The sequence below is a fragment of the Mobula birostris genome, chromosome 13, assembly GCF_030028105.1.
Source record: "Mobula birostris isolate sMobBir1 chromosome 13, sMobBir1.hap1, whole genome shotgun sequence".
NCBI classification, from domain to species: domain Eukaryota; kingdom Metazoa; phylum Chordata; class Chondrichthyes; order Myliobatiformes; family Myliobatidae; genus Mobula; species Mobula birostris.
Window position 1 is genome coordinate 31,974,247 of NC_092382.1, and position 16,908 is coordinate 31,991,154.

At 45.5% G+C, this 16,908-nt stretch overlaps 1 protein-coding gene across 2 annotated transcripts; it reads right to left on the reverse strand.

Moving 5' to 3' along the window:
- Positions 1-5,760: 5,760 nt before the first annotated feature.
- On the reverse strand, positions 5,761-16,677 carry LOC140207513 (V-set and transmembrane domain-containing protein 5-like). Of its 2 annotated transcripts, XM_072276040.1 has the most exons (7): positions 16,602-16,677; positions 16,082-16,399; positions 11,766-11,886; positions 10,174-10,229; positions 9,711-9,775; positions 8,479-8,520; positions 5,761-7,409 (listed from the first exon to the last, which is right to left on the reverse strand). In XM_072276040.1, exons 1-6 carry the CDS (start codon positions 16,651-16,653, stop codon positions 8,494-8,496), a joined length of 639 nt encoding a protein of 212 aa, XP_072132141.1. In that variant the 5' UTR covers positions 16,654-16,677; the 3' UTR covers positions 5,761-7,409; positions 8,479-8,493. The 2 variants fall into 2 exon arrangements, with proteins under 2 accessions (XP_072132141.1, XP_072132140.1); XM_072276039.1 differs by lacking the exon at positions 8,479-8,520.
- Between the last annotated feature and the right edge of the window lie 231 nt (positions 16,678-16,908).

The window sequence follows — 16,908 nt, forward strand, 5'->3', positions numbered from 1 at the left end:
ATCCAGGTAACATCTAGTAAATCTTCTCTGTACTCTCTCTATTTTGTTGACATTTTTCCTGCACTTCGGTGACCAGAACTGTACACAGTACTCTAAATATTGCCTTTCCAATGCCTTGTACAATTTTAACATTCCATTCCTGGTGACCCTATCCCGCTGAGGTATGTCTCAGTGGAGAGACTATGTTCATTCTGTAATCTATCAACACACATTGATATTGGACAAATCAACCAACCTCCCTTACCACCCGATCCCGAGAAGCTCAATCCTTCCTGCTGAATCTGTCTGCTCTTGGTTTTTAAAATGCTCTCCCTGGTACATCTATAGATTTTTTTCTACGATCATTGGTGACGTACCACGTACTCTGATAGTTTAAGGAGACAGCCCACCAGAAACACCTGAGTGAGGGTTTTGGTAAGGGAGCGGTGATAAATTCCAGCCTTGCCAGCAACACATAGATTCATCCCTTAAAATACTCAGCAACAATCCCAACCACTCTTTCCTAACACCCGGTTAAATATCTCAATTGCTATGTTTTTATTTTCTCTCATTCTCTGTAGTTGCATTAATGTGCTGATCCATCATTAACTCCCAAGTTCCTTTTCGCCTCGTTTCTGTTTTTACATCGAACACAGAACATAGAATAGCACAGCACAGACCAGGCCTTTCGGCCTACAATGTTGTGCCGACCCTCAAACTCTGCCTCCCATATAAGCCCCCAACTTAAATTCCTCCATATACCGGTCTAGTAGTCTCTTAAACTTCACGAGTGTATCTGCCTCCACCACTGACTCAGGCAGTGCATTCCACGCACCAACCACTCTCTGAGTAAAAAACCTTCCTCTAATATCCCCCTTGAACTTCCCACCCCTTACCTTAAAGCCATGTCCTCTTGTATTGAGCAGTGGTGCCCTGGGGAAGAGGCGCTGGCTATCCACTCTATCTATTCCTCTTATTATCTTGTACACCTCTATCATGTCTCCTCTCATCCTCCTTCTCTCCAAACAGTAAAGCCCTAGCTTCCTTAATCTCTGATCATAATGCATACTCTCTAAACCAGGCAGCATCTGGTAAATATCCTCTGTACCCTTTCCAATGCTTCGACATCCTTCCTATAGTGAGGTGACGAGAATTGGACACAGTACTCCTAGTGTGGCCTAATCAGAGCTTTATAGAGCTGCATCATTACAACGCGACTCTGAAACTCTATCCCTCGACTTATAAAAGCTCACAACCCCATAAGCTTTCCTAACTACCTTATCCACCTGTGATGCAACTTTCAGGGATCTGTGGACATATATCCCGATATCCCTCTGCTCCTCCACACTACCAAGTATCCTGCCATTTACCTTGTACACTGCCTTGGAGTTTGTCCTTCCAAAGTGTACCACCTCACACTTCTCCGGGTTGAACTCCATCTGCCACTTCTCAGCCCACTTCTGCATCCTATCAATGTCTCTCTGTAATATTTGACAATCCTCTACACTATCTAGAACACCACCAACCTTTGTACCGTCTGCAAACTTGCCAACCCACCCTTCTACCCCCACATCCAGGTCGTTAACAAAAATCACGAAAAGTAGAGGTCCCAGAACAGATACTTATGGGACACCACTAGTCACAATTCTCCAGTCTGAATGTACTCCCTCCACCACCACCCTCTGCCTTCTGCAGGCAAGCCAATTCTGAATCCACCTGGCCAAACTTCCCTGGATCCCATGCCTTCTAACTTTCTGAATAAGCCTACTGTGTGGAACCTTCTTAAATGCCTTACTAAAATCCATATAGATCACATCCACTGCACTATCCTCATCTATATGCCTGATCACCTCTTCAAAGAACTCCATCAGGCTTGTTAGACACGATGGCCCTTCACAAAGTCATGCCGACTGTCCCTGATCAGACCATGATTCTCTAAATGCCTACAGATCCTATCTCTAAAAACCTTTTACAACAGCTTTCCCACCACAGACGTAAGACTCACTGGTCTATAATTACCTGAACTATCCCTACTACCTTTTTGAACAAGGGGACAGCATTCGCCTCCCTCCAATCCTCTGGTACCATTCCCGTGGACAACGAGGACATAAAGATCCTAGCTAGAGGCTCAGCAATCTCTTCTCTCGCCTCGTGGAGCAGCCTGGGGAATATTCCGTCAGGCCCCGGGGACTTATCTGTCCTAATGTATTTTAACAACTCCAACACCTCCTCTCCCTTAATATCAACATGCTCCAGAACATCAACCTCACTCATATTGTCCTCACCATCATCAAGTTCCCTCTCATTGGTGAATACCGAAGAGAAGTATTCATTGAGGACCTCGCTCACTTCCACAGCCTCCAGGCACATCTTCCCACCTTTATCTCTAATCGGTCCTACCTTCACTCCTGTCATCCTTTTTTTCATTCTCGTAATTCAAGAATGCCTTGAGGTTTTCCTTTACCCTATCCTTGCCATAGAGGGAGTACAAAGAAGGTTCACCAGATTGATTCCTGGGATGGCAGGACTTTCATATGAAGAAAGACTGGATGAACTGGGCTTGTACTCGTTGGAATTTAGAAGATTGAGGGGGGATCTGATTGAAACGTATAAGATCCTAAAGGGATTGGACAGGCTAGATGCAGGAAGATTGTTCCCGATGTTGGGGATGTCCAGAACGAGGGGTCACAGTTTGAGGATAGAGGGGAAGCCTTTTAGGACGGAGATTAGGAAAAACTACTTCACACAGAGAGTGGTGAATCTGTGGAATTCTCTGCCACAGGAAACAGTTGAGGCCAGTTCATTGGCTATATTTAAGAGGGAGTTAGATATGGCCCTTGTGGCTATGGGGGTCAGGGGGTATGGAGGGAAGGCTGGGGCGGGGTTCTGAGTTGGATGATCAGCCATGATCATAATAAATGGCGGTGCAGGCTCGAAGGGCCGAATGGCCTGCTCCTGCACCTATTTTCTATGTTTCTATGTTTCTACTTGCCAAGGCCTTCTCATGCCCCCTTCCTGCTCTTCTCAGCCCCTTCTTAAGCTCCTTTCTTGCTTCCCTGTATTCCTCAATAGACCCATCTGATCCTTGCATGCTAAAAGTCATGTATGCTGCCTTCTTCCACCTGACTAGATTTTCCACCTCACTTGTCACCCATGGTTCCTTCACCCTACCATTCTTTATCCAGTTCCCAGCCTTCTCCCCGTTACCTTTTAATGCCATGTCAAATCAAGAACCTATCAATCTCTCGGATTACTCGGAGGCATTTAAAGTCTGGAAGAAGAATAATGGAATGGTCGGGGAGGGGTGAGTTGGCAGGGGATCGAGTGTGATAGGGAACTGGGAGTGAAGTGTTTGGGACATATTCTACTGAATGATTCGGCATGTTAAAGGACCGGAGAATTGTTTTGTGTTGCTGTTCCCCTGTACTCAGCTGACAACAGATGTTGCAGACAGTATAAGGATAAAAGAAAGTTTGAGACAGGATCTCTGACCTGACAACACAGGACTAAGCTCGTCAAAGGCAAACATTCGTGAGAAGTTTTTTTGCTTTTTCTCTTGGTTTTTCTTAGAATTGAGCTCGGGAAGTATGTGTTACACAATGCCAGTTTGTTCGGAACCGACTTTGTTTACAACAAGGGAAGCAGCCGATTGCCATCTGCAGAAACTAGATCGACAGAAAGTTAACTCTTTATAAACACCAACAGAGAGACAGAGAAGATGGGGAGCGTGACTGAACACGGGTCACCGAGGGTGCGCCAGAACAGACCACGTCCATCTCAGATCTCCTATCGCCTCTTTTTTTTTATTTTTCGAGTGTCATCTTCTTCTCATATGTACGCTTTTTAATCCTGAGGACGTGTCTTCTGGTCTTAGATTCTCCCACCATAAGAAACATCCTCTCCACATCCACTCTCTCTGTGTCAACTGGTCCTGGATTCCCCCACTATGGAAAACATCCTCTCCACATCCAATCTCTCAAAGCCTTTCACCATTCGAGAGGTTTTATTGAGGTCACCCCTCATTCTTCTGAACTCGCTGTATACAGGCCCAGGGCCATTGAAAGCTATTCATAGGACAAGCCATTCTACCCTGGAATGACTTCCACACAGCTGCTTTGAACTCTTCATCAGTTTCAGCTCATCGTTTGTCAGACAAACGGCTCAGACCTGCTTACAATGCCACAAGTGAGCTGTCATCAGGGCATTATGAAGTTTTAATATTGCATCTTGCTTTTATATTCGAGTCCTCTTGAAATGAATGCCAACACCTCTTTTACCTTCGTCATCAGAGACTGATCCTGCAAGTCAACCTTTAACGAATCCTGCACAGGGAATCCCAAGTCCCTTTGTACCCCAGTTTTTGTCTTGTATTTTCTTTCCATTTAGGAAACAGTCAACCTTCCATTTCATCCCCCAAAGTGCATGCTTAAACACTTCCGAAAGTACATTCCAACTGCCTCTTTTGACCATTCTCCCAATCTGTCTGAGTCCTTCTTTAGCCTCTCTAATTTCATGTCTCTTCATCTATCTTCCAATCGTCTGCAAACCTTACAACAAAACCATCACTACCCCCATCCCACTCATTGACATCTGACGGAAAGGAATCTTTCCCAACACAGACCCTGTGAAACACCACTCGTCACCGTTTGCCAGTCCGAAAAGGGTTCCCTTATTCCCACCCTTCGTCTCCTTCCCGGACTACGTGTTCCCGTTCTGGGAAACTGCCAAGCGGCCTGCATTATTTCCGGATTTTCTGGAGCTGCTTCGGCGACGAGTGCTTTCGGGGTGAGGCTCTGGGTGTGACCCGATTCCTCGCCGATTTCGCCGACTGAAGCATCTGGGGAGACCGAAATGTCGAGACAGCAGGCGCTGTGCGAGCTACCGGAGGCCTCTCTATTTCTCCCGATGGTGACAGACAGTCCACTGGTCCCAGAGTCAGGGCAGCTCGAATTGACTCAGGTTATCAAATCATTTTGATGTAACTGAGTGGAATTCAAAGCGATCTGCGTGAGATTCAGGGGTACACGCAAAAAGAAAATTATATTCAGGTGGACAGCGGCAAAGTGAATTGTTGAATTCCAACAGTGAGAGAAGACAACACAATCAACTTGAATACTATGGGTTAATGGCTGCAGGAGCCCATACTGATATAATTTGATTCATGTTATCCAAATGAAAGAAAAAAAAATACGGAAAGCACAAATTGAGAGCGGGTGGTAAATACGAGAGGAATTAGTGAGAAGGTGAGAGAAGGAAAAGTGAAATCCAGATTTACATGAAATACCGAGAGTGGTCGGTGCCTTGAACGCACTGTCAGGGGAAGCAGTGAATTGCAGCTTAAGTGTCATTTGGGCATTTACGCGGGGAATGGAAGTGTGCTGATCTCATATCGGCAGATGTATTGTTCTAATCTCACATGATGGTTTTCGTTGGCCGAGGTGCCAGTTCCTATTCACGTCTGTTCCCCACCCCTCGCCACCCCCCAGCCACCTTGAGCTGTACGAACCAAAGAGCAAAGAAAGAAGAAGTTTGAATCCATAATACCCAAAAAAAAAATCAGGTAACTGCGTTACAGTGAAACATAGACACCAGGGAGACTGGTGGAAGAACCAGGGGATGTGAACGGGTTATGGGGTAAATCAGGATTTTTCAAACAGGAAGTGACGTCATAATCTCGGTGTACAGGAACATTGGTAACGGAGGCTGAATCAGTGACTCGGATTGATAATCATTTACTGAGCTAATTCACGCAGAAATCAGGAGGCAACTCAGGGTTTCAGCAAAGTTTTCTGTTTTATTACGTTTATTATTCAGCCATAAAGCGCGGAATAGCCTTTCAGCAACCGACGACAAACCCCATTAACAGAGGAGGTTTACGAGGGCGATGCCTGGGTTGGAGAGCCTGGCCTATGAGAATAGGTTGCGGGACCTCCGCCTTTTCTCCTTGGGGCGACGGAGGATGAGAGGTGACTGATAGAGGTGTACAAGACGATGACGGTGATTGATCGTGTGGACAGCTGGAGGCTTTTCCCCAGGGTTGAAATGGCTAACACGAGAGAGCATAGCTTTATGGAATTTGGGGGTCGGTACAAGGGGAAGGTCAGAGGTAAGATTTTCACACAGAGAGTGCAGGGTGCGTGGAATGCACTCCCAGCGAAGGCGGATGCAATGGATCTTTAAGTGCAAACACAGAATAATCTGCAGATGCTGGGGTCAAAGCAACACTCAGAGCACGCTGGAAGAACTCAGCAGGTCGGGCAGCCTCCGTGGGAAAGATCGGTCGACGTTTCGGGCCGGAACGTCCCGACGAAGGGTTCCGGCCAGAAACGTCGACCAATCTTTTCCACGGATGCTGCCCGACCTGCTGAGTTCCTCCAGGGTGTTGTGGGGATCTTTTAAGTGTCTGTGAGATCGGCGCATGGAGTTTAGAAACATAGAGGGCTGTGTGGCAGGGTAATTCTAGGCCGTTTCCAGAGTAGGTGCCATGATCGGCACAACATTGTAGGCCGAAGAGCCTGTAATTTGCTGTAGATTTCTATCTTCTATGTTCGATGTTCTAACAGTAACTTAACCACGGGACACTTTACAATGACCAATTAATCTTCACGGACTTTGGATAGGGAGATCTACAGATTTATTACACATGACGCCGGACTTCATCTCCGAACTCGCAATGCTAACAGCACCTGAGTAAAATAGGGTTGATTGAGGCTTAAGAGCAGAGAGACTATGTTATTTGCTGCTTCGCTTGGAAACACTAAAGCTTATTAGGTATTTTCTAATCCCTGGATAGACACTCCTGCCTTCCATCCTCGTATCCCCACCACTCTGTCCAAATGGGTTTGTGCCTCTGGGACACTAATGGAAGCTGAATACGAGCAGACTGACACAATATTCAGTGGGCGAATACGTATCCCTTGCTCACAGCGAGCTCCGTGACGCTAAGGGTGAAATTAATGGAATTATTCCCACTTGGCCGCTTGTGCCGCCGAACCGGCCTCACGCCAAGTGAATAACGGAGCTATGCTGAGGGTTGAGAGCGAAACACTACGATATTTCATGTTTCTGAGCGTACCAAGTGGTCAGAAAACTATCGGCCCATGATGGGGGTCAGGACGGTATAGAAATTGTATCACACAGCAACGTTGAGAGGGAATATGTTGGTGGCAGTGTGGAGGTGGCAATTACGGGATGTAAGGTCTGGGTTGAGCTGAGAAAACTAAGCTGCTTTGATACTAACGAGTCAAAACCTTCAGTGATATCTTCATCGTGAGGATGTGAAACGCAGAGAGAATCCTACGGAGACATGGGGAACAATTATACAGAAACAAGGAAAGACATTCTGAACGATGGCTTTTTCCTCGATGGTTGTCCATCCTCTGTGTCAATTCACCTGCCAACTATCCTCTTCCGTTCACCAGTGACGTCATCTGAGGAAACAACACACCATTTATGTTGACTACGTCAGCAACCCGGAAGTGCTGCTGCTGGTGAGGAGAATTACGAGGTGACGATTTTCGAATCTGTGCTAAAACATCGTGACAATGCAACCTTGAAAACAACTAGTATATTTCATATAGATACAGGCCCAGAAAATTTGTTCCTTTCAATATCAATAAAACGCTGTATGATACCGCCTAACTCGAATCTTGCGTTGTTACGTGTCTCGAAACTGCTAATCACAGTGTAGTATATACATGGACACAACCATCGCACTGCATAACTCACAGACCTGAAATTAGTAGATACGTTTCCTTTACAAGTGACACTGTGTATCGTCAGCCCAATATTCCATTCACATACCTCCTCAGATCACTGTAAACAGATCGGTCCTGCAGCACAAGTCCCAGTTAATGTGAGGAAATCAGCATGATTAGCAGCATTTTGTTATTAAAAGCATTTTGTGATAGAAGAGAACAGCAATAATATTGAAGAGTATTTGCGCTTATTTAATAAATTCTGTCTGAAAGTAACACGGAATAGTCAGACCATGATGAAAAGAGGATCAGAGACAGACAGTCATGATCCCCAAGCGAAAGGGAGCATAATCCCTTGTCATTCGCTTCTCTTCCTTCAAAAGATCAGAGTGATATTTGCAACTTTCCAGTCCTCAGAAACAATTCCACAGCAATCTGTAGCTTGGAATATCAGTAATTATCCCTCTACTACCTCTTCAGTGGCCCATTTCAGAATGGTGTGGTGCAGTTAATCTTGTCCATTTAGTCCAGGTGATTCATCTACCTTCAGCCCTTCCAGCTTGCCTTGCATCTTCTCCTTATTAGCCACTCCCGTGTCCTGACACTGTCAGACTGATAGTTTGCTCCACAGCAAAGATTGACACATAATACTTCATGAATGGATCCGCCATGTCTTTGTCCCCAACTGCTGCCTCTTCGATTTCATTTCCGCTATGGAATGTCTCACCTCATCGTCTGTCTCTTACTGTGTAAAGTGGAAACAATTACTTCAAGAAGGCATTGACGCAAATGTAGTCCTTACCATATAAGTGGAATTTCAATCATCTGCATTGTTCCTTGTGCCCTGGAACGAGAACATGAAGATTTCTATTGAAGCGTTTAACCAAGTGCACAACAATTGTATTCTGACTCTGCACATAAAAAAGGGAGTATCAATTTTCACATTCACTGCTGATTGGAGCATATTGCATCATTCGCCGTTCGACAGACTGCGTGTTTCGGATTCAGTGTCAGAAAAGTACATATTTTCTCTGACACCAGGAACGCTTCCGGACAGCATTAGATGATTTGTAAGCATTCAGCAATAAGGGTAGCATGATGAATGTTATTTGACGAGGAGCTCGCCTTCAGAACCAAACATCTTGAGAGATTATTCCTGATCAGAATTTGCACGTCACAGAGAGGGGATATGGACTTGCGTCCTCAGGATGCTGACCGTATTTGCTATTTCTCTAAACGTTCACATAGATCATCGCTGATCACAGTCCGGCAGGTGCAGACCTAACCACCGCTTCCACTTGTGTCTTTCCCGCTTTGACCGGACATTTAAAGAGGATCCTTCATGAAATATATTCCACTCAGAGTAAGAGCTGTCTTTTTTGCATTGTACAACAATTATGTATTCTGCAGAAACAGCAAATAACTCGGGTGAAGAAGTTCTGCAGGTGCTGGAAATACGGAACAACGCACACAAAATGCCGGAGGAACCCAGCATTTCAGGTAGCATCAATGAAAATTAATAAACATTCGACGTTTTGGGCCGAAAGCCTTCTGCTGGACTGGAAAGGAAGCAGAAAGGCGCCAGAATTTAAAAAAAAACAATAAGTGGGGGAGAGGAAGGTTGTCTATGTGGAAGGTGAATGGTGGACCTGGAGAGTGGGGAAGGTAAAGCGCTGAAGGAAAATGAATCCGATTACAGAGGAAACTGGACCATGGTAGAAATCGAAGATGGAGAGTCTCCGGGGAAGTTCATGGACATGTGAAGATAAGAGATAAGAGTCGAGGGCGAAGAATGGAACAAGAGGGAAGTGAACAAAAACACGGGTAGGAAAAGGTCGATGTTCGTTGCTATCTGGTTTGGGTCTACTTTGAGGCGTTGTTCCTCAGTTAACTGGAAATGTGAACCAGTGATCTACATAAATGGCCAATCAGTGCCCAAGGGCCCGATGGACGCTACCGATCACATTACCGATGTTCTTATCTTTCCTTCGCAAAACAATGACTGAGACCATGAACATAATACAAACATCCAACCTGCTCATTCCTTGGGAAATTTTCATAGTTTTGCGATGCGTCCGCAGCGTTTGTATCCAAGGTGCCTGTGGGATCAAAACAGATATGTCACAACGGTGAAGAGCAGTAGGGACCGTTGTTAGTACTGCAGACGTCAATCCGGGCCCCAAACAAAATGCAACCATAGCGTGAGCCACGTCCCATCCAGTTGTCAGAAACACGTAATCTCTTGTACAGAAGACCAGTAACTGAGGGCCTATATTGATCAATATGAAGGGAAATTAAGTCCACTAAACTACAATTCCATCTCCCCCTGATATTGTAATGTTCAGTTCAAAATTTAAACTTTTTTCACTGGGATACCAAACGATAGGCAAGATAAAACGACCTCCAGCTTGTGTGCGCTATGAGCTTCCATATTTAAATGCAATGTTTAGATTTCCGTGGGCTCAGTAATAGAACAGTTCAAACGGGGTTCACTCACTCTTTCTTCTGGAATTGGTGCTCGTGTCGTGTTTGGATTGCGGTGGATCTTTGATGCTGAATGAACAGAAACAAAGGTCAAAACATGAATTCGGCAGGATGTCACTTTCCTTCACTGATCCACCGAATGAGAACGACCCCTATAATTCCATTTGATAATTTCTATTCATTCCTTGATACTGTTCCTGTTATTAGATACCCTGTTCCAGTCCTACTCGATCTCAACAACAGTGACCATAATGGGTTATGGATAGAAAACGTTCTGGAATTTCGGACCTCAGCTTTCCAGGAGAAAGTGACACACCTGCATTAATGAACGCAGCCCACTTTCAAACAAATGCTCACACTTCAGGAAAGCCACGTCCACGTACAAGATAATACTGATTCTGTCCACGGATGTCTCCTGATCTGTGGCATAATTCTAGAGTTGCTAATCAATTTTAGCTCCTCCTTGGGTAAAGAGGTTTAAAATGCCAACAGGTGGAGACCGAGCAGTCCCCATTTTCCTTAAACACCGGGGACGTGCGGATTGACCAACTGCTCCACTGTGACTGAAACTGATTGTTATCGACAGGGTAATATTCAGTCATAGATCCGTTATCTCACGGAAAAGGACCTCAGTGCCTGGTGAGGATCTACACCAATGCACCGTCCGTGTTCCATTCCTGAACCTTGGACATGAATCGTCACCATTTAATTATCCATTTCCCTCTTAAATTCCGCAGCTGATCCGCCCTTAGGAAATCTGCAAACAGAGCTTCCCCTGTTCCAACAGCAAACTGCTGGCAAACTAACCATTCACCCTACACACATCAAAGTTGCTGGTGAACGCAGCAGGCCAGGCAGCATCTGTAGGAAGAGGTGCAGTCGACTGCACCTCTTCCTACAGATGCTGCCTGGCCTGCTGTGTTCACCAGCAACTTTGATGTGTGTTGCTTGAATTTCCAGCATCTGCAGAATTCCTGTTGTAACCATTCACCCTGACTTGTAATGGCTGCCTCTTTCATCTTGAGTCTCTAGACTTTAATCCTGTACTCAGTGATGTGGGAGAGCAAATTCAAACTCACATATGAACTCCGATGTTTATGTGTTTCAGTATGAACTCCACTCAAAATGCCTTCCAGGAAACAGCGTGCTTCCAAAAGCACAATCTGTCCCTGAACCCAGTATCCGCTCTGGTATATTTCTTCTGCACCATTTCTGAATCCCTAGCTTGCCTCCTGTCATATGCTGAGGAGGCAGGAAAAAATAACTTTCAACACGGCCAATAGTTCTGTTCCTGCTATGCACGCATTCCAGACTTCAATAATTGTTGTTTCGGAAACAAATCCCAGGACCCGTTGTGCCGTGTGAAACACTTCCTCGTCCTGCATCTCCGCATCTAAAAAGGGTCTGTTCATGTTCCCCCACAAATAATGCCTGACTCGCCAATTTCCTCCAGCTCCAGTTTGTGTCCCCTTCTTCGTTCACCGGCTGCATCGCAAATTCGTGTTAAAGCTTCCAATAACCCACTTCTGCCAAAAAGAAAAATCTTCCGCACTAAATGAAAGTAGAGGTGACATTCGGGAAAAAAAAATAAAAACATGCATTTACCCCTCAGTGTTCCTGGTGATCAACCATCCACTGACTACGCCGATCATGGTCACGCCAAGGAAAAATACCACAATGGCCACGATTGCGCCAGAGCTGAGGATACATTTGCCATCTGTTTTTTCTGTTAACACACAAAGAAAATGAATATCTTACATTCCGAGAACACGTCTTTATCAGTGACAAATTCATTTTCACAGCAATTTGACTGGGTCAGTTTAGAGTTGTATATTGTCTCACAAGGATTACCCCCCGAATGAAAGCGTTAACATGCGTTGAACGTTTAATTGGTCTGGGTGTGCAGTCGTTTGAATTTACAAGGATTGTCGGGGGGTGGGGGCGTGGAGGGAACCGCATTGAAACTTTCAACGAATGTTGGAAGGTCTAGACAGAGTAGATGTGGAAAGTGTGTTTCATGCAGTGGGAGTGTCTCGGATATGGAGGCACAACCTGAGAATAGAGGGGTGTCAATTTAAAATAGTGATGCGCGGATATTTCTGCATAAGACCATAAAACAAAGGAGCAGAAGTCCGCCATTCGGCCTATCGAGTCTGCTCCGCCATTTTATCATGAGCTAATCCATTCTCCCATTTAGTCCCACTCCCCCGCCTTCTCACCCTAACCTTTGATTCCTTGGCTACTCAGATACCTATCAATCTCTGCCTTAAATGTGACTTAGCCTCCACTGCCACCGTGACAACAAATTCCATAGATTCACCACCCTCTGGCTGAAAGAAACTTCTTCTCATCCCCGTTCTGAATGGGCGCCCTTCAATCCTTAAGTCGTGGCCTCTCGTACCAAACCCCGCCATCATGGGAAACAGGTTTGCCACATCCACTCTGTCTATGCCGTTCAACATTCGAAATGTTTCTATGAGATCTCTCCTCATTCTTCTAAACTTCAAGGAATACAGTCCGAGTGCGGATAAACTTTCCTCATATGTTAACTCTCTTATTCCTGAAATCATTCCAGTGAATCTTCTCTGCACCCTCTCCAACGTCAGCACATCCTTTCTTAAATAAGGAGCCCAAAACTGCCCACAATACTCCAAGTGAGGTCTTACCAGCGCCTCATAGAGCCTCAAAATCTCATCCCTGCTGCTATACTCTATTCCGCAGGAAATGAATGCCAACATTGCATTCGCCTTCTTGACCACAGACTCAACCTGGAGGTTAATCTTACGGGTTTCCTGGCACGAGGACTCCCAAATCCCGTTGCACCTCAGAATTCTGAATTCTCTCCCCATTTAAATAATAGTCTGCCGGTTTATTTCTTCTGCCAAAGTGCATAATGATACACTTTCCAACATTGTATTTCATTTGTCACTGCTTTGCCCATTCTTCCAAGCTATCCAAGTCTCTCTGCAGACTCTCCGTTTCCTCAGCACTACCGGCCCCTCCACCCTATCTTTGTAGCATCAGCAAACTTAGCCACAAAGCCATTTATTCATTAATCCAAATCGTTGATGTGCAACGTAAGAAGAAGCGGCCCCAAGACGGACCCCTGTGCAACACCACTGTTAACCGGCAGCCAACCAAAATAGGATCCCTTCAATCCAAATCTCTGTTTCCTGCCAATCGGCCAACGCCCTATCCATGTATGTAAATTTCCCGTAATTCCATGGGCTGTTGTCTTGTTAAGCAGCCTCATGTGTGGCACCTTGTCAAAGACAGTCTGAAAATCTAAATATACAACATCCACCTCATCTGCCTGGTCTAGTCTGCTGGTAATTTCCTCAAAAAATTATTATAGGTTTGTCAGGAAGGATTTTCCTTTCAGGAATCCATGCTGAGTTCTGCCTATCTTGTCATATGCCTCCAGGTGCTCCGTATCCGTAACCTCATCCTTGACAGCAGACTCCAACAACTTCCCAACCACCGATGTCAAGCTAACAGGTCTATAATTTCCCTTTTGCTTTCTTGACCCCTTCTTAAATAGCGGAGTGACATTTCCAATCTTTCACTCCTCCGGAACCATGCCAGAATCTATCGACTTTTGAGCGATCATTGCTAATGCCTTTGCAATCTCCACAGCTACATCCTTCAGAACACGAGGGTGCATTGCATCTGGTCCGGGAGATTTATCTACCTTTAGACCATTCAGCTTCCTGAGCACTTTCTCTGCTGTAATTGTGACTACGCACATTTCACTTCCCTGCCACCCTTGAGTGTCCGGTATACTGCTGATGTCTTCCTCAATGAAGACTGATGCAAAATACTCGTTCAGTTCCTCCGCCATCTCCGTATCTCCCATTACAATTTCTCCAGTATAATTTTCTATCGGTCCTATATCTACACTCAACTCTCTTTTTCTCTTTATATACCTGATAAAGCTTTTAGTATCCTCTTTCATATTATTTGCTAGCTTCCTTTCATAGTTTCAGATTCCTCGCTTCTGCTGAAAATACCGTGAACATCCCAATAATCTGTATTGTTGACTTCACAAACTTCTATATGGTCAGGCCAAGGCCTTCCACGCTCCGAGGATAACTTGAACAATCTCCCATTCCAGTAGCATCCTTGTGAATTTTTTCAGCGCCTTTAAGGCTGAATGAAATTCTTCTCAGAATTCTTTCTGCCTATTCGAGGAATGATAATGCAATTCCTAACCATAAGCTTCAAGGTGAATTTTATGTCCCATCAAAACATCTAACCCTACAGTAAAATTCGTCATTCGCGTCATATCACCTCAGCGGGAATCTTGATGGCCTAAGCCCGCAAGCGTCGACTCGACCCTGGCTCCTGGAATGCAGTCCCAAAACTTACTAAAGCTAATTGCACCTCTTTCAGATGTTTGGGGGGACCGGAGCTCCCATTGTCATTCGGACTGACAAAGGGCTGAGGCCCGGAACGTCGACCGTACCTCTTCCTATAGATGCTGCCTGGCCTGCTGCGTTCCACTAGCATTTTGTGTGTGTCACTCAAAGATGGTTGCTTAGCTCACTGATATACGCTCTCTTCACACACGACGACGTGACTAGTGACAGATCATATTCTAAACGTCAAATTGCCGATGATACAACTATTGTTGACAGAATTTTCGATGCAACGATAAGGCATACGGGAGAGTGACAGATCAGCTTGGTGACAGGTGCCGCAACAATTACCTTGTACTCAACTTCACTGAGTCTGAGGACGTGATTTGAACATCAAGAAGGGTTAGTCGAGTGCAAACACACACCAGTCCTCATCGAGGGAACGGAAGTGGAAAGGGCGAGCGGTCTCAAGATGCTGGATGTCAACCTCTCTGAGGTTCGACCCTGGGCCGAACATATTGATGCATTTGCAATGAAGGCACCGCGGCGGCCATTTTTCATCAGTAGTTTGAGGAGATCTGATATGTTACAGAAGATACTCGCAAATTTCTACAGATGTACCGTGGGGAGCATTCCAACTGTTTGCCGGACGTGCTGGTCCTGGACCCAGCACACAAGTGCAATAGCGAAGATTGCATAGCAGCTCCTCGACTTCCTTTGGAGATTGTGAAGATTCGTCATGCCGTCTCCCTTCGATAGATGTGTAATGCTGAATGTATTGACCTATTGCTTCGCGGCCTGGTATGAGAAAAATCAATGCTTTTGAATGGAAAATTCTATAAAAAGTAGTGGTCACGGCCCAGTTCATCACCGGTAAAGCCCTCCCAAGCACTGAGTGCATCTACATGAACGGCTGTCGGATGAAAACATAATTTGCCCTCAAATATCCTCACCACCCAGGACATGCTATTTTCGCGATGCTGACATCAGGTAGCAGGTACAAGAACCTCAGGACTCACACCACCACGTTCAGGAACAGTTACAACCCTTCAGCCATCAGGCTCTAGAACAAAGCGGATAACTACACCCACTGGCCATCCAGTGACATGTTCCCACAACCAATGATCTCAGTTTAAGGACCCTTACCCCGTGATTTCATGTCCTGAGTATTTATGACTATTTATTTATATTTGTATTTGCACTGTATGTTGTCTTGTCCACTCCCGTGGATTGTTCATTGATCCTGTTGTAGTTACTAATCTACAGCTTTACTGGGACGGGAGAGAGTTGAACAGTCCGCAAATTGGGACCGGCAGGGTGCGCTAGAGGCGAGGTTCACCACCCACAGCCACCGATCATAGCCGAACGTTGTCCGAGAGGATCTTCAAACTAAATCTAATGCGGATCTGTGTTGTTCACTTGGTACAATTTTTTTTTCATTCAGAAACAATGGGTCATCCAACAACTACAAGTACAGGTCATATTGTATTCTGTCGCCACAGGAATAAAAATGAATGTTATAGTCCGAGATTGCATGACTCTGTAAAGCTTTGTCTCACTTACCAATAACACGCAGAAAGATGGTCGCTGAGGTTCGGGAGCCATTAGTTGGAACGATCGTCACACGGTATTCCCCATTGTCCAACATGTTCACCGACTTCAGCAGAAGCGACCCATTGGAGATGAATACATAAGCCCGCGATGTGTAGGCCTTGTCAACGGTCACGGTCTGGCCGATCCACTGGGCGATTTTTTTCCCCTTAAAAATCCAGTTTCCACTGATGACATTGCCCGACGGCCGCACTGAAAAGAGCGCATCTCCCCCGACGGTGACATTTATCTGGCTGTGCTCAACGAAAATGGTAAACTGCTGAGACTCACCTGACAGAGAGAAAATCGTATGAGAGAAAAGCGACAGACACGGATAGAATCGAGAACTGCACGTAACTCAATCTGTACAAATACCAGGGGTATCTACATAGCTCAGTAACGTCGACCCTTATAACCCTGATGTTCATGACTCCAACCACCCGCCACTCTGATGATTATCCGACCACTGACTGTTCGAGAGAGTGACCCTCACCCGCCGTTATGCAGAGACAAAGAACGAGCGCTGCGAAGGGCAGTCCCGACATCCCGACAGAGAGCAGCGCCGATCTCTGTTACACTCGGAGACTGAGCTGCACTTCCGGGTTTGCGCGGCAGATAATTGGATTCTGACGTCACAAGCGGCAGCACTGATTGGATCAGATATTCTGTACTCTGCTCAAAATCCAGATCAATTGTTGTGTGCTGTTATACAAATATCTGCTGCTGTGTTGAATCCGATAATAATCTCAAAGAGAGTTTTTCTCACCCATCGATATGAACGGAAAGTGAGTGAGTAAAGC

Coding starts and splice junctions, on each gene's coding strand:
- LOC140207513 (XM_072276039.1), bottom strand. CDS start 16,653: ATGTCGGGACTGCCCTTCGCAGCGCTCGTTCTTTGTCTCTGCATAACG. Junction 11,887..16,081: donor CATCTTTCTGCGTGTTATTG/GTAAGTGAGACA, acceptor GTGTGTTAACAG/AAAAAACAGATGGCAAATGT. Junction 7,410..9,710: donor ATTTCCCAAGGAATGAGCAG/GTTGGATGTTTG, acceptor TTGTTTCCTCAG/ATGACGTCACTGGTGAACGG.